At 36.2% G+C, this 22,191-nt stretch overlaps 1 protein-coding gene across 2 annotated transcripts in view; it reads left to right on the top strand.

Moving 5' to 3' along the window:
- The window catches only part of NF1 (neurofibromin 1), a 99,945-nt gene that overhangs the window by 69,314 nt on the left and 8,440 nt on the right, over positions 1-22,191 (top strand). For both annotated transcript variants that reach the window (XM_066979781.1, XM_066979779.1), the window contains 20 exons: positions 164-504; positions 1,240-1,442; positions 2,393-2,586; positions 4,079-4,219; positions 4,443-4,722; positions 5,879-6,093; positions 6,422-6,483; positions 6,607-6,721; positions 7,586-7,687; positions 9,161-9,301; positions 9,883-10,009; positions 10,579-10,710; positions 11,247-11,382; positions 11,828-11,985; positions 12,845-12,967; positions 13,665-13,792; positions 14,505-14,605; positions 16,008-16,150; positions 16,942-16,988; positions 17,786-18,002. In XM_066979781.1, coding sequence (XP_066835882.1) covers positions 164-504; positions 1,240-1,442; positions 2,393-2,586; positions 4,079-4,219; positions 4,443-4,722; positions 5,879-6,093; positions 6,422-6,483; positions 6,607-6,721; positions 7,586-7,687; positions 9,161-9,301; positions 9,883-10,009; positions 10,579-10,710; positions 11,247-11,382; positions 11,828-11,985; positions 12,845-12,967; positions 13,665-13,792; positions 14,505-14,605; positions 16,008-16,150; positions 16,942-16,988; positions 17,786-18,002 — 3,106 coding nt within the window. The remainder of the gene's footprint in view (positions 1-163; positions 505-1,239; positions 1,443-2,392; positions 2,587-4,078; positions 4,220-4,442; positions 4,723-5,878; positions 6,094-6,421; positions 6,484-6,606; positions 6,722-7,585; positions 7,688-9,160; positions 9,302-9,882; positions 10,010-10,578; positions 10,711-11,246; positions 11,383-11,827; positions 11,986-12,844; positions 12,968-13,664; positions 13,793-14,504; positions 14,606-16,007; positions 16,151-16,941; positions 16,989-17,785; positions 18,003-22,191) is intronic.

The raw sequence follows: 22,191 nt of genomic DNA, 5'->3' as shown, positions 1-22,191 counted from the left end.
GTATGATTTTACTGTCTTAATTCTCTTGTCTCATGGAGGAATCACAACTTAATTTCTTACAATTTCACATATTTATCTTCATAAAATAGAAATATCAGACTTTTTTTCTCTCTTTGTTTCTTTAACAATAGGTGCTGAACCATTTTTCTTCTCTCTTTTTAAGGTTGGATCAACAGCTGTGCAGGTGACATCAGCAGAGCGTACAAGAGTCCTGGGACAGACAGTGTTTTTAAATGATATATACTACGCATCTGAAATTGAGGAAATCTGTCTTGTTGATGAGAATCAGTTTACCTTAACAATTGCCAACCAGGGCACACCACTCACTTTCATGCATCAAGAGTGTGAAGCCATTGTGAGGTCCATTATTCATATACGGACACGGTGGGAGCTGTCGCAACCAGACTCCATCCCACAGCACACTAAAATTCGCCCTAAAGATGTCCCTGGAACACTACTGAACATAGCACTGCTCAACTTGGGAAGCTCAGACCCCAGTTTGCGGTACTGATCTTTTAAATTAATATCAACTTTGATAAAAATGTGATTTTCTTCCAAGATTTTCTTAATTTTAGCAAATCTCTCTTGAACAACACAATTTTGCTTTCACCACAGCTCTACCAAATGTAGTTACTAATATCAACAAAGATTGCGTTTTGTATAGGTGAAGAAAGAAATATGTAGTGGCGGAGTAACTGAAGGTGTATAGGTAGCTTAATTTCTCTTTAAGAGGGAGAAAAAAACTTATGCTTTGCGATATGGGCTTACTAGGTACATTTGATTTTCATGGTATTGAACTTCTTGTTTAATAACTGGGAGCTGTACCTCTTAGAGCAAGCTCTTGGGTGTTGTCAGAGGGCTGTCTCTAAATGGGTCCTGGTTCAATGGGAGCCTCTGGGGCTGTTGGCAATCTGTTGCTCAGGTGCACTTGGAAATACCTAGAATTTCCTGGAACTGAATGCCTTTCTGAGAAATCCATTACAAAGTTCTTCAAGCATCCTCTTTGACTTTATCAGAAGTTGTTTTAAAAAAGTAGCAATGTAATTATTTGTCCAAAGTAATGTTGTCTCTAAAGCTTAAGTGATGCAGGAAAGAAGTTCAGGATTTAAATATAGTACTGGATATTATCAATGCTTATGTGATTTTGAAAATGATATTACTGTGATCTTTTAGTGTAATGTATATATTTTAAAACAGACAAGAAAAATATTACAAGTCACACTGCTTGCTTTGTTACAGGTCTGCTGCCTATAATCTTCTATGTGCCTTAACCTGTACCTTTAATTTAAAGATTGAGGGCCAGTTACTGGAAACTTCAGGTCTGTGTATTCCTGCCAACAACACACTCTTTATTGTGTCTATTAGTAAGACCCTTGCAGCTAATGAACCACACCTTACCTTAGAGTTCTTGGAAGAGTGTATTTCTGGATTTAGCAAATCTAGTAAGTAACACTGATATTCCTCAATGCTAACCATGAATTTGAAAAGATTTAAGCTGGTAGCTCTCAAGTTTAACAAGCATCCTTATGTGGCTGAGTCACAGTAAGTTTAAATTAAAAAAGCTTCTTTGAGCTGTTTTAGATATTTTCAAAATTACTTATCTATTTCTTAATAACCAAGTTCTGTAATACTAAGACAGTGTCATGAACTGGAGTGGTATCTGTTGGAGTAAAAACATTACTTTGATTTGTATGTTTGAATGTACTCTTTCTGATGAAGCAGATCCTTTTTTTTAAAAAAAAAAAATGCCCAAGCCTTGCTTTTCTAACTTTGAAGTTAAAACAAGTTTCGCCAAACATCTCCTTCATTTAGACAATTAAATTAATTCAGAGATCACAATACAAATTACTTGTTTCATACACCAGGAGTAAAAACATTGCAGGAAAAAAAAAAAGAGGTCCATGAGGTTTTGAACTCCAGCAGATACATTGACAAAAGAGTTATGTGGTCCTTTCTTTCAAATGTAATCCTTTCAGATAGATTACAGTCGAGAGATATTATCAAGTTCTGCTATGGTGTTTTTGTTATCCCTTTCTTATAGACATAAACCAGCTCTGACTATACTGTTGGAAGCTGTTTAGAATACATTCTCAAGATTAAAAAGAAGTTATCTTAAATAGTCTGCCTATTGTGTGCCTAAATGTACACATCTATGTCACACTTCTTAGTAAGATACTAAAATGTCAAAATCTTGCCAGATTCTTACGAATGTTTCTTGGATGTTGTTGTTATAGTATGTTTCTTTTTGAAGCTTGTCTGTTTGCCCAGTATTATTTGCTCGAATCTGAAAATAATTATTTTAGAAGAAAACCGAAAGGTGCTCACAAATAATTATTTACCTATGCATAGAGATCAGTGCTGAATTTTGTTACAAAGTGAATTTTTATTTCAGGTATTGAACTGAAACATCTTTGTCTGGAGTATATGACTCCCTGGCTGTCCAATCTGGTCCGATTCTGTAAACACAATGATGATGCTAAGCGCCAGCGAGTCACTGCTATTCTTGATAAGCTAATAACAATGACAATAAACGAAAAACAGATGTATCCTTCCATTCAGGCTAAGATATGGGGAAGTCTTGGACAGGTACAAATTCTGCATGATTTCTTGCAATTTGTTTATAATAAAATTATAGAGTTTTTAATCACTTAAATATTAATGCAAAAAGACAAAATGGAACTTGGCATGACCTAAGTATATCCGCTGTGTGGAGAGTCATGAGCAAGTTCTCTGAGGTTTCCATTCTTTAAAATACTTCACAAAACCATTTCTGAACTCTTGCTTCTAGTACTCTGTTCCTGGCCCCCACTGAGAATTGAAAATTAGAAATATCTGGTGTTAGTAGTAATTACTTCATCAAAACTCCTGAATGTGTGGGTACTGAATGGATAGAACCGAATGCTAGCATTCAGATATGTTAGGCTTAAGGCGGTGAAAGAACTTCTTCTGTTTTGTTATTTGCACTTTTAAAACTGAAGCATTTTGATTACAAATAGCAGCGTCAATCCTTCTGTTGATAATTAGTTGAATACTTACCAAATACTGTCCCTATTCTCCACACAAAGTAAAAAAAAAAAAAAAAAAAAAGAAAAGAAAGCTGTTTTCATATGCCATTCATGAAATAAGTGTCCAGATAAATGAGACCAGCTTTATTTGCCATGACCAGGCTTGTTCACAAGCAAGCTGACTTCCTCATTGTCATACTATTATTATTTTTTTAACTGTCATCCGAACTGATGCAGCACAGCATCACAAAGTTGCTCTTGGAGAATGTGAGAACTGTCAAATGGATGCATAAGTGTAGTTTCTTGATTGATCCAGTTGGACTGATAAAAATCAATGTATTTTGGAAGTTTGAATCACCCTGAGATGAATATGACCATTATGTGTAGTATGAAAATCTGTTAACAGGTAAATGTGGAGAACATGAAATAAAAAATGAAAAAATTCACAGAAGTCAGTGGGGAATTTTATTGTTGATTTTGTTGATCCAGAATCTTAACCAATTTTTATAATACAGTGAAAGCTGAATTTCAACCAATACTGAAATAGCTTTTAATCTTAGCTTGCATATTACATTTAGAGAGAGTTCTCAGTGCACTTAGTCAGCTTTGGTTCTTCATACACAAGAAGAAACGTGTTTTACTGGTTGCTGTATTCATGCATGATGAGTGTTCTAAGCAAAATCTTTAGCAGGTAGGATCTTGCTTATTTCTTGGAAGTACGTGGTTTTTTTCCACCTCATATCCGGTTTCTTCTCATTAGATGCAGCATTTTCTGCATAGTTATACTTTAAAATGGAAAAAAAAAAGTAAGATACAAACCATATCATAGTGCTTCCAAAGTTGTGAAGAATTTTGATTTGGAGTAAAACCTAATGGAATTCATCTTTACATTTCTAATCTTTACATTACGCTTCTTTCCAAAAAGACAACATATTATTAAAAACATAGCTTCAATTTATAGTAGCTATGTATCTTTAACTAAAAAATATGATTGCTTAAACAAAGGGCGATTTACTGTGGAAAAATTATGTTAACCACACTGGGAATGACAAAGAATTATTTTTCTCTGACAGATAACAGATCTCCTTGATGTAGTTCTGGACAGTTTCATCAAGACTAGTGCCACAGGGGGCTTAGGATCCATAAAAGCGGAGGTTATGGCAGACACAGCAGTAGCGCTTGCTTCTGGAAATGTAAAGTTGGTTTCAAGCAAAGTGAGTTCCCTCCTTGCCTTAATTTCTTCTTATATAGTAATTTCACCTTAAATGGTAATGTGACACTGATATGCTTTCTGATGACTCGGTACAGGAAATAATGAAAAAAAACATAAAACAGGTTCCAAGCAATAGAATAATTCCAATGTTAATGTGTAATGGCTGTTACTGAAAGGTTGAGCTCTGCTCTTTAACTGAAACAAAATGGTTGCTTTATTTTCAGGTGATTGGAAGAATGTGTAAAATAATCGATAAGACTTGTCTGTCCCCAACTCCTACATTGGAACAGCACCTGATGTGGGATGATATTGCTATTCTAGCACGTTACATGCTGATGCTCTCCTTTAACAATTCTCTGGATGTGGCAGCCCATCTCCCCTACCTCTTTCATGTAGTTACTTTATTGGTGGCCACTGGTCCCCTTTCTCTCAGAGCTTCTACGCATGGTCTTGTCATCAACATCATTCATTCTCTGTGCACTTGTTCTCAGCTTCACTTTAGCGGTAAGTTCTTATCAGACTTTGGATTAAGTCGATTGCTTCTTAAGTTTGTTTCAGAAATATTCGAGTTGTCTTTCTCTCTTTCAAATGTTCTGAGAATTTGAAAATACTGTGTTGCTATTAAGCTTGTGTACAAACCAGAATGAGGATATGAGCTAGAATAACTATGAGCATGAAGTTAAAGTATGACTGTCTTGTTTAGAGCAGGTGTGTCATATAAATTGTATAATGGATTTTTGAAAAAGGGAAGAAAGTACGTATCAGTAAGTTTCAGTAATAAAGATTAAAGAAAAAATTTATCTGTGCTAAAACTGGCTGATGTGCATCTTTTGAATGGTTGCGTAATGGAGTAACAAAGATATAAATTACATAAGGAAATTGTGAAATTACATGGCAAGAATTTTGCATACGGCTATGTTTCAGCAGTCCTAAAATAATTGATGCTAGCAAATATGTAGCTGTCATTTCTTATTACAGAAGTACAGTATACAACCAGGCTGGATTTTGTGAAGAAAAAAATAAAAAGTTTATGTAATCTTATTCTTTAAGTATCTGAAAGCCCATTTTATATCTGTGTATTGACAGAGTGAGTATGTGAATAGACGTGTACACACACACACAGAGATATCTATGTATATTTAAAGAAAAGCTTTGCTAGGATACACAAAGAGAAAGTTAAGCCTTCCAACAGTAAATTAGAAGTACACTGAAATTAAATGAAAGTTCAGAATTGTAAAAAATATTCAGTAATAGCAGGGTCTTTGTTTTCTTCTGATTTAAATGGGTTAATTGTAGTAACGAAGCCAAAACCATAATTTGATCGCAGTTTGAACTTTACAGTAATGTTGGTCTTTCAAACCATGAGCTCTCCAGGTTTCTGTTTTCCTAATGCATATGAGGAGAAGCCTCAGAGAACCAAGTCTTTAGACAAGTTTCTTTCTACCTGTTTTCAGACTGCATCTTCCTGGTGGCTGTGGTTTTAACAGTCCATACGACAGGCCACAGTTGTTCTGAGATGAGCAGCAAAGAAAACGGTGTTTGAATGTGCATAGGATGATTATCTACTACTATCTAGTATTTGTGGGAGCCTAAGTGTGTGTTTAAAATATGGAATGAACTTCATTGTTGTAACTCTAATATGTAAAAATTTATTCAACAGAGGAGACCAAGCAAGTTTTAAGGCTGAGCTTGACTGAGTTTTCTCTGCCCAAGTTTTATTTACTGTTTGGAATCAGCAAAGTGAAATCAGCTGCAGTGATAGCTTTCCGCTCCAGCTATCGAGACAGGTCGTTTTCACCTGGTTCCTATGAGAGGGAGACTTTTGCACTGACTTCTTTGGAAACAGTTACTGAAGCTTTGTTGGAGATCATGGAGGTATGTGGTTCAAAACAAAAGTCATTATCTGTAAAGGAGAATGGCACTGCTTACCCTTCTTTACAGGCAAGCAGTGTAGTGAGATGTACCTCCCATGATGTGTTAATGAACGCCTAAGTAGTTGAGTAGTTTCTGAGACATAAAATAACTGAATATTCTGAATTAAAATTGAGCAACCTGGTCTAGTGGAAGGTGTCCCTGCCCATGGCAGGTGGGTTGGAATTATATGATCTTTAAGGTCCCTTCCAACCCAACCCATTCTATGATTCTCTGAAAATAATACATTTTCTTCATGTTACACATATTCAAACAATATAATTTTTTTTAGGCTTGTATGAGAGATATTCCAACGTGCAAGTGGCTGGACCAGTGGACTGAACTAGCTCAAAAGTATGTTGTAGACCTCAAAACATAACCCCTAACTGCCTGTGTAGTACACTTAGAATTGTCAACAACTCATTATACAGCCTGTTGTATATTTGTTTAATATAGTGTACTCTTGTTTCTTCACAGGTTTGCGTTCCAATATAATCCATCCTTGCAGCCAAGAGCACTTGTTGTCTTTGGCTGTATAAGTAAGCGTGTCTCTCATGGACAAATAAAACAAATAATCCGAATTCTGAGCAAGGTATATAGGTCTATATCTGTTTTCCTTTGTGACTCATAAAATAACTAAATTTTTATTTTCCCATCGAATATAGAACTCATTATAATTTGACAATAAATAATTTCTTCAAACATATTCTTGTACAGAGAGCTACCTGATTGGAAATTTAGTCTTTGTAGGCCTGGCTTTCTATTTTTAATTAATTTGGTGGCAGTAAGTTTCATCAGTGCTGCTATTTCTAGAGTAACAGTAGTTTTGAATATTGAGCTTAAAATTTGAGACACTTAAAATTTGAGACACTTAAAATTTGATCCAGAAAAGTCAGTATTTAAATAAATGTGAAATTTTCTGATAAGGCATCTATCTGCATGCACATTATTCACAAGTTCCTTTTTTTAAAGGAAGCTAATAATCTAGTATGTTACAACTAAATACAATGGAAAGCATAACATTTATATAAGAAAATTTTGAAATGGGCTACATAGCTTGGTAATAATGCCCGTATTTTCTAAATAAGGTTGTGTTCTATTGGAGGTAAACAGTCTGCTAACTAAGTTTCCCTTAAGTACTTTATTAGTGTTCTGTGGACATAAAATTTAATTAAACAGCATCTGAACTGAAGAAGAGTTATTTTGTAGTTGTTGCATCCTGTCCTGCACTCTTCTTTTTGTAATACACACTGTAATTGTTTACAGCAATAATATCAATATATCAAATATATCACTAGTGTACATCATAATTTCTAAAATTCCTTGCAAATTGGAAAAATTAAGCTGTGTTAATTAATTGAGAGCCACAGTTATTGTTTAAAGCTTTCATCTTTTTTACAAAGTAAAATCTAATTATGGGTTCTATTTTTTTATTATTCTTTTTTTCTACAAAAAGGGACTTGAGAGCTGTTTAAAAGGCCCTGACAATTACAATAGCCAAGTTCTAATAGAAGCTACCGTAATAGCACTCACCAAGCTGCAGCCTCTTCTTAATAAGGTAAACGACTGGATTTTTAGAATAAACAGAGAATGTGTTTTGTAAATGGAAGTTATAATTGCAAGTATAACTTCAAAAATATAAGGAAGTGTTGTGGCATCTGATGTTCACACCTCATTGCTGTGACTGTTATGACTCATGCTTGAAAGTAATACGTATGGGAAATGTGTCACAGATGTTTGGGTATGGGACCTGGGCAAGTTTTAAAAAAGCTTTAGATTGTACTGTTCTGCTTCACCAAACTGGGCCACAGCAATACAAAGGCTATACCATAGTCTGTAGTAATTCTCTCCAAAAGATTTTCAGTCTTGGCTTTCAAATCTGTAATTCCTAATACATGTCTTTCTGATCATGGCTTCTAAAAAATTTTAGTCTTGTCTAATGTATTAATTCAGCCATTGTGTGTTGCTGTATGAACTGATTGGCATACCAATAGGTGCACTGTTAATGAACCACCTTAAAATTTTCTAGTGGAGTGGCATTGTCACACACGTCTGAAAGAATATAGTTCTAGGGCACGGTTCTAAAAGGGGGTTTCTGGGGAGCATGAATGGGTCTGCAGCTTCTCATTTGTTAATACATTAGAAAATGTGCTAAAAAAAAATAATAATCCTACCAGGTGTATTTGAATGGCTGATTTAATATGCATGTTTCACTTTTCATGTACATAACAAACTTTTTAGAAGTCTTTGGCTAATCTTTACTTCAATTTGTTTCACTCTGTACTTGGTAGCTTTGCACAGACAGTCTTTGTGTGCCATCTGGATGGCACTGTGGTATTTAAAATTAACAAGAGCAAACAGTTCTGATAGGCTACTTGCACTTTTTTCCACCCTGTTAGTGTACCATGCGCTTACCCTTAAAACACATAACCAATGAGTGATGTGACCGTCCTTTACAAGCCTTCCATGCCTGTATCACGCATTTTCCTGCATGTGGTTTTAGGCAGGGAAGATTACAACAAAAAGTCTCGCGTATCTATTGCTAGATAGTTCTTTGAAAAATCGGCTGCGTAAGGGACCCAGGATTTGTTGAATGCCGGCTCTTCCTGCCTGATTTTCTGATTTGGAGATTGAATTGCTGGGCCAGTTATATGTGCAGAATTGCAATTCACTTTCAACCTGCCTTCCGAGTTGATAACAAAAGATGCTGTCTTTCAGTCTGATGTAGGGCAATATGCATCTGACATTTTTGTGAGCAATGAAAGGGGTATAAAAGAGAAGGGATGGCTTCTAGGGGAGGGAGTGGAAGGCTTGAAATTAATTTGCTTTCTGCTATTCACCTGCTAAGTGCATCAGCACTCTGGGTTCATATGAACACCTGTTTCGTTGGAATGGTTGTGTTTGAGAACAGAACCTCTGCCACAACGTTAGTAATGCATATACAAAAACATGTCAATTCTATTTGTCTTTCACTTACAGGAACTGACTTGAAAGTGGAATCACGGCCTTTTCCTTTTCCTTCTCCTTCCAGGACTCCCCTATGCACAAGGTCCTCTTCTGGGTAGCTATGGCAGTACTGCAGCTAGATGAAGTCAACTTGTACTCAGCAGGTACAGCACTACTTGAACAGAATCTGCATACCTTGGATAGCCTTCGAGTGTTCAATGATAAGGTAAGCAAGCCCTCTGTTAGTAACCAGCTGTGATTAACCCTTCGTTTATGTAAGCAGTTAGATCTGTTAAAAAGAAAAAAATAATTCCTTGTCCTCTTGAACAGTACTCAAGCAACTAGAACTGACATTTGCATTGCAAACTTGCAAAACACCAGCAGTAAACTAAGAAGCAGAGATGAAGCTGTTATTATTCTGTTCTAAACTGGAACAGAAATGCATAGATACATTCTAATCAAGAGTGCACTTGATATTTTCCTGTAAACTCTTAGAATTACCAAGTTTTGTCACTTAAAAAAAAAATGAGTAGAGGAGTAATCTTCAAAGAAACAAGATACTAGGAAGAAATTCTTTATTGTGAGGGTGGTGAGGCACTAGAATAGTCTGTCCAGAGAAGCTGTGGATGCCCCATCCCTGGAAGTGCTCAAGGCCAGGTTGGATGGGGCTTTGGGCAACCTGGTCTGGTAGGAGGTGTCCCTGCCCATAGCAGGGGGTTTGAAACTGGATGTTCTTTAAGGTCCTTTCCGACCCAAACCATTGTATGATTGTATGAAATACTCTTGTGTCTTATTTTTCTGGGTCAGAGCCCAGAAGAGGTGTTTATGGAGATCAGGAGACCACTTGAATGGCACTGCAAGCAGATGGATCATTTTGTAGGGCTAAATTTCAACTCCAACTTCAACTTCGCACTAGTGGGACACCTCCTGAAAGGTAAATATAGATGTTGCTGTTCATTTTTACATGAATACTCTTAATTCAGAAATAAATACAAGCCCAAGAATAAAGGGAGAAAAAGTGGGTGGTGGATTTTAAGTAACTCAGGTCACAGAACAGATTGAAAATTAAATGTTCTTTGACTAAAGGACTTTGCTGGGTTTCCTTTATGCATATCCTATGAAGGTCTTCAGTGCAAATGACATAAATTCTTTGCTGTCACAGGAGTGTGTGGCTTCACTTACTGCAGTTCCTTATGTCTTCCTCCAAGAATACTTTCTATGTGTGCCTGTTATTTGGGCTCATCGTTTCTTTTAGAAGACTGATTTGTGAGCTAATAGATAATATATGCAGAGACATTTGTAATTGTGTTTTTTTATGCGGAGGGACAGAAATAATAGTCCGAAATGTGCAATTTCTGTTAGCATTGTATTTCCTTGCCCTTTATATGAAGCGTCCTGAGGACACACTGAAAAATATTTATAAATATTTTAAAAATATTAATGCTTCATAAATATGCATTCAAAAATTAAATACAATATTTGTTTTTTAACCTCATTTCTTAGGATACAGGCATCCTTCTCCTACCACTGTAGCAAGAACAGTAAGGATTTTACATACACTACTAGCTCTGGTTAACAAACATAGGAATTGTGACAAGTTTGAGGTGAACACCCAGAGTGTGGCTTACCTAGCAGGTAAAATTAAACAAACAAACATTCTTTTAAACTTGTGCTAACTGAAATGAGTGAATTGTGGGAATTCTTATGTTATTGGGTTGATTATGGTTGTATCAATATAAAGGAAACTTGTAACTGGAGATGGACAAGAGTCTGGGTTAGCGTGGGGTATATCAATCCACAGTTCCTTGTGGACTGAAGTCTTGCCAGCACAGGCCCTATTGTGCAACTTTGAAAATACCTGAGTGAGGCTGAAGGTTTCTTGGTTTAAATACTGGAGTGTGTGCTTTAGGGCATTCATATTTCTAGTGGTCTAGAAATAGAAATTGTGACTATATGAGGGCAAATGTTTAAGTCATGTAATTTTAACTGGCTGGGGAATATAATTCTTTTTGTATGACCTACTTTTAATCTGTACATTTCAGTAAGGTGTAATTACATCTCTGTGGTCATCTTTATACTAAGTAAAAAATCTAAATTGAGGGACTGTTGCTTACATTCTTTAATGTGTTCCCGCCATGGAAAACTTACGTTAGCTTTCTTTGAATTTTTAGCTTTGCTCACAGTGTCTGAGGAAGTTCGAAGTCGCTGCAGCCTAAAACATAGGAAGTCTCTCTTGTTGACAGACGTTTCAATGGAAAATGTTCCTATGGATACATATCCCATTCATCACAGTGACACTAGCTATAGGTTGGTTGCCTGACTTTCAGATAATAAAAGTTATCCAAATTCCAATATCTCTTTTCTTTAGTAAAAAAGGTAACCTGTGGTATATAGAAAACTAAAACCCATGAAAAAAGCTAAGTTAATGTTCAACTACATATTGCTGGTTCCTGACCAGTGTGCTACTGTGATCAAGAGTCACAGTGGAATTTGTGTATTGAATTCGTATAGATTTAATTTTGAGATCTCTGAAGCTGTTTCAGAGTTTAAATTCTTTGGAAGTTCTTAGTCTTTTTCCTAACCCCTTTCTACGAGACCTTATTTCACCTCATTTTTCATTTATATTCTATAAGAAAATTCTGTGTCTTTTTGAGAGCTTCAGGGCATGTACTAAGTTAATCACTTAAAAATTAATGCCTAAATGTGCAACGGTTTTAAAGATTTTCTTAATTTAATTTCTCTGCAATTTCAGGACACTAAAGGAAAATCAACCATGGTCATCACCAAAGGGATCAGACAGACATCTGGCTGCCAGTTACCCGACAGTGGGACAGATAAGTCCTCGAACACGAAAATCCATGAGTTTGGATATGGGGCAGCCTTCACAAGCAAACACTAAAAAGCTTTTAGGTTATTAAGATACCTAATTTACTAATTTGTCTACAGAATACCCCAGGAAGCGTTACTAGAGAAAAATTATACTTGTATTTGTTCTGACTTCAAGTGGTTTTCCCCAATTCAGAGGAATGTATGTAGTTTCTACAAAATGCAAATAGAGAACACTACAATTAAAAAGGAGTAATTACGTTCTTTTGATCAGAGGGGGAGAAGCAAAAAAAAGAAAAAGGATATTCCAGATACTAAAGGTTCATAGTGCTAATTTTCTGCCACCAGCCCTCTGTCAATAAAACCAAGAAGCTGAGTACTTTAGCTTCGTTGCTATACTGAATACTCTATTTTACGGTGGGAGAAATGGTCCCAAAACATTTTAGATGTTTTGGAAGCAATCATTTTTTTTTCTTTTATACTTGGCTTCTCAGTGCATCATGTTTACAAGCAAGTCTTAGTATCAAAGAAATTATATGAGTTCGTTCGCATAACTTCTGGTTACCCTTTTACATTGTGGCATATATGGAAGAAGAGGGGCATTTCTTTCATTACAATCCTGTTACTGCTTCCTTTACAGTAATCACATTTTGGCATGTTTATTCAATGTGATGTGTTGACCAGGAAACCATAGCATGCCCACAGCTTACATACTGGAATAAATTGCATGCTATCCTCATATGTATTGTGAAGCATTTTGGAAACTGTGATGGAGAGCGGCATGGTGTGACCATATTTTCTTTACCATCCCTGGAAATGGTGAAAATGTCCCCAGATTCCTATCAGTATATTGTAGATAGGATAGCTTGGCCAGAAAATCGGAAATACTTAAGTGTATGGATTTAGGTTTAATGTTTTTAATTTCGTGATAAATTGTTTTTAGGTACAAGGAAAAGTTTTGACCATTTGATATCGGACACAAAGGCTCCTAAAAGGCAAGACATGGAATCTGGAATCACAACGCCTCCCAAAATGAGGAGAGTAGCCGAAAATGATTATGAAATGGGTGAGAAACAGGACTAACGCTTTCAGAATAATTATAAATGCTTTGTATATATATACAAAGGATTATTTCTAAATTCAGTGTTTATTTGATTAGGTAAGGTACTACAAGGTAAGGGAGAAATATCTTAATAATGGCTTGTGGAGAATACAGTCTTCCTTATCACTGGCAATTGAGATTGGAATTAGAGTTGCTCAGTTTGCAGACCCAGAATAAGGGGCAGCTATAAAGTACTGTATACAGGAGTGAAATGAAATAAGTAAAATTTGACTTTTTATGACTTACTAAGCCCTAGCTGCAAATTTTTGCAGATGAAATGTGACATAATTCCTAGAATGCCTCTCTTCATCTTCTCCCACATCTGCTTCCTGTGCCCCCATCCCCAATTGCAATGCAAGACCAGGGTTCTTCTGTTCTATCTGATGTCAGTCTGCTGCCTGACCCTGAATATGTTACTTACCACCCCTGGGCCTGTATTTCACTAAATAGGAAATTGGGGTTATTGTTTCCCATTTGATAATACATCCCATGTGACAGCCTAGCACCACTAGTATTACAGCATAATTGTTGCTTGTATACTTTATGAAAATTCTGTTGAACTCTGAAGTTTGCATATAACTGAATTCGTTGTGCAAGAGCTAATTTTATTTTGATTTGGGTACATTTTTCTTTGGATGAGCTGCTCTTTTTTATCTGGCAGAAACCCAGAGAATATCACCACAGCAACACCCACATCTTCGAAAAGTTTCTGTTTCTGAGTCAAACGTCCTCCTAGATGAAGAAGTTCTGACTGACCCAAAAATTCAAGCACTGCTGCTTACAGTTCTTGTAAGCCTTCTTTCTGTGTATTATTGTGTTATTTTCTGATGTTCTTTTATCTTCCAAAGAAGCATATGTGTTCCTTGCAGTGCTTCTAAATTCACATGGATCAGAATCAGTATGTAATGTGTAAATCTGTACTTTTGTTGATTTTCTTCAGACTTTCTAGGAATCACTTTTATAAATGTATTTGAAAAATGCATGAGAGCAAATACCCTGTTGTTTTGCAGAACATGTCCAACAATTGATCTGTTTTACTTGTAGATTTGTTTTACAAACTAATTTTATATAGCAAGAAGTTACCACATATTATATTTTAAAAGTTAAGTGAACATTTTTTGAAATTCCAGCATGATTCAATTTAAAACTTGACTAACTAGTAATGTAGCTACCAGTATGAGAGTGCTTTCGTCAGATGCACCAGTACAGTTTGCATTCCTGTTATAATGCACAGAGTCAGTTGCACAGTTTTGTCAAAAACTGGCTTTTTTTTTTTTTGCCAAAATAGAAGGTATTGCCAGCTGTTCTTATTGTGTCCAACGAAGACATGAAGTCACTCGATTCCATGTCCGAAGAGGACATAAATTAATGTTCTGTAATGCTGCTTTTTCTGCAACCCAGAAGTACTAAAATCTGAAACTACAACAACAACAAAAAAGCCTGTAACTACTCAAATTCTCTTATTAGAAGCATGCTAATTTAATCCTTTACATTATCATAGGCAACATTAGTGAAGTACACTACTGATGAGTTTGACCAGCGGATTCTGTACGAGTATTTAGCAGAAGCCAGTGTTGTCTTCCCAAAGGTCTTTCCTGTTGTGTAAGTACCTGAAACTCTGACTTGGCCTTCCTTTTAAACAGTCTCAGGACCAGAGAAGCACGTATGAGGTACTTCTCATTTGTAGGTTACTAGCTGCAACCTGTCCTTGCCTTGTTGAGACAAATGTCCATTGCAATCTGAGAATTGTCTTTTTTTCCCTGTGTTAAATGAATATAAAGTTCCTGCTAGAATAGGCACCCTTGGATAGCAGCACTACAGATGGTCCCAAAGCACTTCTCAGCACCGGGTTCTGGGCAGGCTGGCAGAGCGTGGGAGAGCGCTGTGCCGCTCTTGCTAGGGAGCCGGGCTGTGTACATCAGGTTCTCCTGAAAGCTTTCAGCGTCACTGCTGCCGTTGGTCTAGTGGCACAGCATGGCTTTATCGCTTACTTGTTACTGTAGGGAGTCAAATTATGTTTTAATGTAGTCATATAGTTTTCTGTAGAAGTCTGTATGTAGTGTCTCTTTGGTACTATTTTTGTACCAGTTAGACTCAGATTTTTTTTAATAAGTAACCCAAAAAACTGATTTAAAGTGTGGTTCAATGTACTCGTTGTATGTATTTCTTTAGATACAGGTTAAAAGTAGTATTCACTACAGGCAATACATGGAAGGGAAACCCAGCTATCAGAAGGTAAAGTGAGGAGACTTTTAAAACTGACTGATGCTTGATTTAGAAAGAATGGTACCTTCTTCTGGTTTTATAAAGTAATGGTCAGAATAAAACAAGTTCTGTGAGCTACTGAAATCACAGTTGTAAGTAACGGGCATTTTGCCTCAAAAGAAAAAATGCTATTAGGAAGCCCTGCATAGACAGCCCTCTTTACCATTACGGGCATTTCTCTGAGCTCATGATGTCTTAAAGGGTCAACACAGAGGCTGCTTGAATTGCCTGTATCATTACTGCCCAAGTTGTAGGTTGTTTTGTTTTGTTTTCTGTTAAATCATGGGGTGGGCTTAACATACGATGTTGTTCTGTCCTCTTCTGTGTATGCTTAAACTGATTGTCAAACTTGATGGGCATGATATAGTGCAGTAATACAGTGTGATCAAAGCTTGAGTTCTGCAAGGGAGCTCAAATGAGACTGTACCCTCGCAAGTTTACAAAAGTGCTTTGAAAGTTCACCTTTGACATGTACGCAAATGCAGGGAATAATTTTTTTGGTTGAAAATGATAAACATATTTGCAATCTAAAGTGCTAGGCAAAAAGAATGCTCTGATGGGTCCTGCTGTTACTACAAATTTTCAGAAGTGTTATTCCTCTTAACGTCCTCGCTGCATTCTACTTCTAAAATCACAGAACTTTTGAAAATCCCACTTTAACTGCTGTTTTTTAAAGTCAGTTGTAAACTGTATTCTTATTTTGTGGAAAAAAAAAATAAGCCACTGTTCTTTTCTTTAGGCATAATTTATTGGATTCCAAGATCAATACCCTTTTGTCACTGTGCCAGGATCCAAATTTGTTGAATCCAATTCATGGGATTGTTCAGAGTGTTGTCTACCATGAAGAGTCTCCACCCCAATACCAAACTTCTTATCTACAAAGTAAATATTTGGGTTGTGTTTTTTTTTTAACCGCTGTATTTTAAGTTAGATTTGCTAATGAAAAAGTGTCTGAATTATTGCAGCCTTAATGAAACAGCAAGCCAGTTTTGCTGTGTGGATTCTTTCCAACTTCATAAATCCAAATAATAGTTAAGTGTTTGCATATTAAAAAAACAGCTACTGACATGACCATTAAAACTGGTTTTTGTAGTTGTGCATCAGATATTAGAAGTATAATACTCAGTATTTGTTTCTACTAACCAAATTATATGGTGGTGATGAATGGTGAGCTTTAAGTTAACCTTTTAAGTTATGGGTTAATTTAATGATTGGTAAGTTTTATAGAGCAACATTTGTTTTTTAACACCTAATCTCCACTTTCACGTGACACTCGAGCACTTAAAACCTAAATATTTTTTATGATCCTTAATCAAAGACTATCGAGGAAAACTCATAAGAAACAGATGACTATTGAGAAAAATTTGTGTTGATATAATTTCCGAAATGAGACACATATTCACATGTTAAATTTACCTTTTAAAATATCATCAAGAATTTACTGCATGACAGTTCTGCGATTTTGAGGCTCTTTAACTTATGTATCTAATAAATTAGAATTCTATCATTTTATCTTATTCAGTTTGGACAAAATTTAGTATTTTCAGTCTCCAAATAAAATATCTCATTTCCATGCTGAAGTAGATCCAAGTAATCCTCCATGTGTAATTTCTAGTTGTTTTCTGTCAACTAAGAACTGTGTTTTTGTGGTAACATTCAATTTGTTGTTGTAGGTTTTGGATTTAATGGGTTATGGAGGTTTGCTGGCCCATTTTCTAAGGTAAGAATAGTATGCTGTATGTAAGTTCATCAGTGTTTTACCATTGTTCTCATTATAAAGAACATTGATGCTTCAGGAGGGGTGCAGATAAATGATAAATTACAGAATTGATATGAGCAGTTAGTGCCATAAGGCTCACTTTCGTGGCTAAAACAGTTTTCTAGCCTGCAGTGGATATTTTCATAGACGCAGTAAAGTCAACTTACTGAAGCTGGCTAAAAGCAGTCAGGTGTGTAAATGCACCTTTCCAGCACTCCTAAGTTCACTACATGTACATCATTTAGAAACTATTTCTTTAGTTTATCATCTCTGTCTTACAGTTTAAGGAATTAAATCAATAAGAGTGTTAATTCCATAAGGATAAATTTTATGTTACAGCAGAAAAATTAAAGAATTTACCATCTGTACTGCTATCTGTTCCCTCTCGTCATTGTAACAAGGAGTAGATAAGCAGGATAGGCAGTATTCTGGATGGTAGGTTATGGGGTATAAGTAATACTTTTAATAATCTGTTAGGTTTGGGTAGCTGTGGCACTTTATGAGTGAAACGGCCTCTCTTTTCTGGCTTTGTAGTTCCCAGCAGTACTGAAATCACACCTACAAGTGATCTTTAATAAGTGCATTTAGATTAATCTGGAAAAGATCACAAATCAGTTCTTGCTTATACTTACTTCAAATGCTTTTTAAAATTTCCAGGCAAAACCAGCGTAATCTTAGAGTGAGTTCTGGGGCAAAGCTCATATTGACAGAAAAGTAGAAAGAAAGGAATCAATCTTTTTTTCCCCCATCACCCACAGCAAACACAAATCCCAGACTATGCTGAACTCATAGTGAAGTTTCTTGATGCCTTGATTGACACGTATTTGCCTGGAATTGATGAGGAAACCAGTGAAGAATCTCTCCTGACACCCACATCTCCATATCCTCCCGCAGTGCAGAGCCAGCTTAGCATTACTGCTAACCTTAACCTTTCCAATTCTATGACCTCGCTCGCAACTTCCCAGCACTCCCCAGGTCAGTAGCTGTTGTGATACTACATAGGTAAGGAGAATTTATTGAATTTACTGTTTATGCAGCCAAGTGCTCAGTCTCATTGTCTTTTGGGGTGTTTTTATGCATCAAACATTATTGCATTATTGAGTCAAATGAATATTAAACTGTTGACTAAGATAGTACACTAATATTTCAGTTGTTGGACTTTGTCCATCACAAAAGCTGTCTTCCAAGTCGTTATGCATGAAGAAAATAACATTAAGTGCATCAGAACAAATAGGTGCATCTAATTATGGAAGATACACAGCAGTGAATTCTAGAAAATTAATAAATATAAACATATAATCATGGTGTTTTGCAAGGAGAACAGTATCTGTTTAGGCAGTACAAGCTAGCACCTATTAGGAAAAATAATCCAGAGCTGTGCCGTGGACAAGAGTGTCTGGACTGACTCAGTTTCAATCGACTATGTGGACTATGTGGTTTCTGGCCAATACCCTTACAGGCAGCGCCATACAGAGGTCAAACTCTTCTTGAAGAAAAGAAGTGTTCGGGTAGATGAGCATGGAATACTGGGTCAGTTTAGACTACTGTATTGCCAAAAATGTGCAGATGATCAAATGGCAGTGTTCAAGAAAAGTACAGGCATCAAAGGCTGTAAATGGATAGAAACACTAAATTCCTTCTGGCTTTGGGAAAGGGGAATTACAGGGAAATGCAGAGGTTAAATACAGCAGCGTGTATTTTAACTTTTTGAAAAATGAAAAAAGTAGAGTAAAAAGTACTTGGTATAGTATATGGGGCATAAGCTAGAGATAATTAAATATAGGAAGAAAAGAGAATATATGTTAAAGAAATCTCCATGAAAATTCCTGCTGAAGTGGTTTTGGATTAGTGGCTGATACATTGAGGAAGTGCTTTACTCTTCTTTGTCATAAAAATTATGCTATCTGATGACTGTTGTGGTTCTGAACACTAAAATCAATCTACTGTATTTCTGTTTTTTTCTAACCTTGATGAAAGGCTAGAAACCACTTGCATTTAGGTTTGATAATTATGGAAGTGGACTTTTTGTTGTTTTCTGTTTGTTTTGAGTCTTGTTTTTCACTTGTTTCTGTCAGCCCTGAAATAAGTCTGGCTTAGGTATACATAAGGAGCCTGCTTTGGCAGGGGGGTTGGACCCGATGATCTTTCGAGGTCCCTTCCAATCCCTTCGATTCTGTGATACATAGCTCTACTCAAGAAATTTGGTCTTGAAGATCATCAGTTTGCTCTCAGATGCGAGAATGTTTTTTGTTGAGTATTATGAATTTTGCAGAGGGGAGACAAGTAGTGGTGCAATGTGCAAAAATGAGACAGTGTTGTGTTGTTTCAGTAATGTAGGAATAGTGATTTTTTTTTCATGCAGTGAAAGGCAACTACAACTCTTTTTTTTTTTTTTTCCTCCGGTCTAAGAATTCAATTTAAATTGTTTAAGTTTGGGAAGATTACTTCTTGACATACTGATGCTGAATTCTAGAATTATATTTTAAGATGCCTATCAGTGTAAATATACTGAAAACAGTTTGCTTTCCAGTCCCTCCAACTCAGGATGATTTATTATATTAAATAAATTTGTCTGAAATTAGGAGAAAAAATGTGAAGGGTATTTTCCACAGCTGTTTTTCCACAGCTGTTACTTCTTTTTCTGCTACTTAAGTAACGGCACTTTTTTAGCTTAGAGGAGACCTTTGTGTCATTGTGGCCATAGTATTGTTTCCTTGTTTTGCATTCCTGCCTGAGAACAAGTAAGAAAAGAACATTGGCATGAAAGGGACTTATTGGTTGCATCCTGGCATCCCATTTGATTTGAGCAATAAGAACAGGTAAAAGTTGAGGTTGGAGAAGCTTTACAGATTACTATTTTACAGTGTCATTTATTTATTATAAAGGCATAATGCAGCCGCTGTGTTGTGTTATCATGTAGTTCGTCCTGTATAGAGAAATATTTCTGTATTATCCGTAGCTGCACTCTGTTAGGGTTAGTTAACAACCAGATTATGGAAAAGGAAGGTGGTTTGATAGAACATTCTTATTTGGCATACAGCTAAAAATTATCTGTGAAGTTAGACCAGGAAGAAGGATAAAACTAAAGGAGGAAAAATACAGCTGGCCATCAGTGTGAAAATAAGTACATTATGGACAGCCTCTTCCCATGTAAATGTAACATCAGTGGCAACTCCAACAGTTATAAATTGTAATAAAGTACAGTCTATGAAGACTACTTATTTGAATAGTCTTGAATTCCTTCAAAAAGTTAGAAAGTGGATTTGCAGGTTTGTATCTCTTGACTCTGGGTATTTTTTTTAAGCAATATTTTAACAAGATTTTTGGCAGATACAGGAGGTCATACATTTAAATTTATTAAAACTTAAATTTCGGAGTGTTTAAGTAGAATAAAGTATTGCTTTGTATTCTTTTTCTGTAGTCTTGTAGTAAGAACACAGATACGCTGTAAATTGCATATAGGCAAAAACTTTCTAATGGTTCCATTTTTATGTAACCACACCGGAGGCATCTTCATAAGGAGTCAGCCTTTAAAGGTGTTTCAAGCTAGTGAGAAACCGCCTTAAGTGATTTACTATTTTATGAAAGTCTTGTGTTGACTGTTTAATTTTCCCATCATCTCTCACTGGTTTTTAGTGTCTGTCTTATTTGCTTGATCATTCTTGCTTCATTCTAGCAATTTCAGTGCAAAGCCTTGGTATTTGATCAGGGTATCTCCAGCTTTCTGAAACTGTGGACTGGGTCACAACATGGGGCATTTCATCTTGCTCCTCCATCCCACATTTATTATACCGCTCCACCTTAGTCAATATACAGTTTCAGTAGTTTAAACTGTTATGTTAACCAGGGCAACTTTGCATGCTTTGCTTTTTAAGCTACTTAATTTTATTAAAAATGTAATTGGTCTTTTGGCGCTTTATACAGCTCCATTGCTGCGTACAAGAATTTTGTGTTCTTGTACACTGATGGCGGTGTTTATTCATTCTCTCCTCACTGTAGAGACAAGAATGAGGGAGTAAGCATATCTACCAAGATAAAAATCTTTGGTAAAAGAATTATAGAATATGAAGTAAATGTGGGCTGCAGGATTTCTTAAAACAGCACAGCAACTATGGGACTAATACGGAATGCAGACCTGCCATCCGCTTGAGAACGACTGAACAAGAAAATCAACTCTTTAGCAGTGCTGAGTTACTTTGTCACACCAAGTTTAAAAAAAAAAAAACCAAACCGTTACATCCAAGTATTTTTTTTGTTATGCTAAGAAATACATTAAATTGCAGATAACATGAAAAATAATATTTATTGCATCTGGAAACAAGTAGGCAAGATTGTTTATAAATGTTTTGTCTGTCAGCATCTCCACCCCCTCCCCTTCTCCCCGTGTCATGGACATTATTCACTTATGTTTTTTCTTTCATTCTGTGTCTGTGAAGCTTCTCTGCCTTGCTCTAAATCTGCAGTTTTCATGCAGCTTCCTCATCAAGGTACACTCTACTTCCATCATATTTGCACGAGATACTGCTTGATCTGCTTTAGGGTTGGGCTTGTGGCATGAGAAGTAGTTTACTAATCCTTTTGAACACGGGAATGGCTTCAGTATAAGAGCTAAGCTGCTGAATTTCTTGTGTGATGCTAATAATATTTGATGATATAGCAGACAAAGAAGGTCATTCATGTCTTTAAGAATAATATAAATTTGGTAATAAAGAAGTGGAATCTTGGTATGTGAAATTATTCTGCTGCAGATATTAAGGTAAAATGTAGAACTGCCTCATATTAGCTCTAATGTTAAGGCTGACTTCCCCTGAACCTTCAGTTGCACGCCACCAGAAAGCAGGCGTAAGTTCTTTGGACTAAATTGACAAAGGCTCACTAAAATGGATACTCATCAACACCATTTGATTTCTGCTTCTATATGGAGAAATATATATATAAAAAGAAAAGAGCTGCAGAAGACTTTTTTTACTTACACCCGTGGGTTGCTTCCTATTCTCATCATAGATTGTGACTTTCGTAAGCTTACACCCACACAGGGAGTGGAAGGATGACAGCCCGCAGGCAGCTTCTGGCTGGAGTTTTGATTTTCCCTGTAACTGTGGAATAGTGGAGTATATTTGCTCTTCTTGCTCATGCCGACGAGAATCAATCTCTTACAGGAATG

Source organism: Anser cygnoides, chromosome 18 (genome assembly GCF_040182565.1).
Source record: "Anser cygnoides isolate HZ-2024a breed goose chromosome 18, Taihu_goose_T2T_genome, whole genome shotgun sequence".
In the NCBI taxonomy this organism is placed as follows: Eukaryota; Metazoa; Chordata; class Aves; order Anseriformes; family Anatidae; genus Anser; species Anser cygnoides.
The sequence above is the reverse complement of the archived record's forward strand: the minus strand, read 5'-3'. Positions and strand labels throughout refer to the sequence as shown.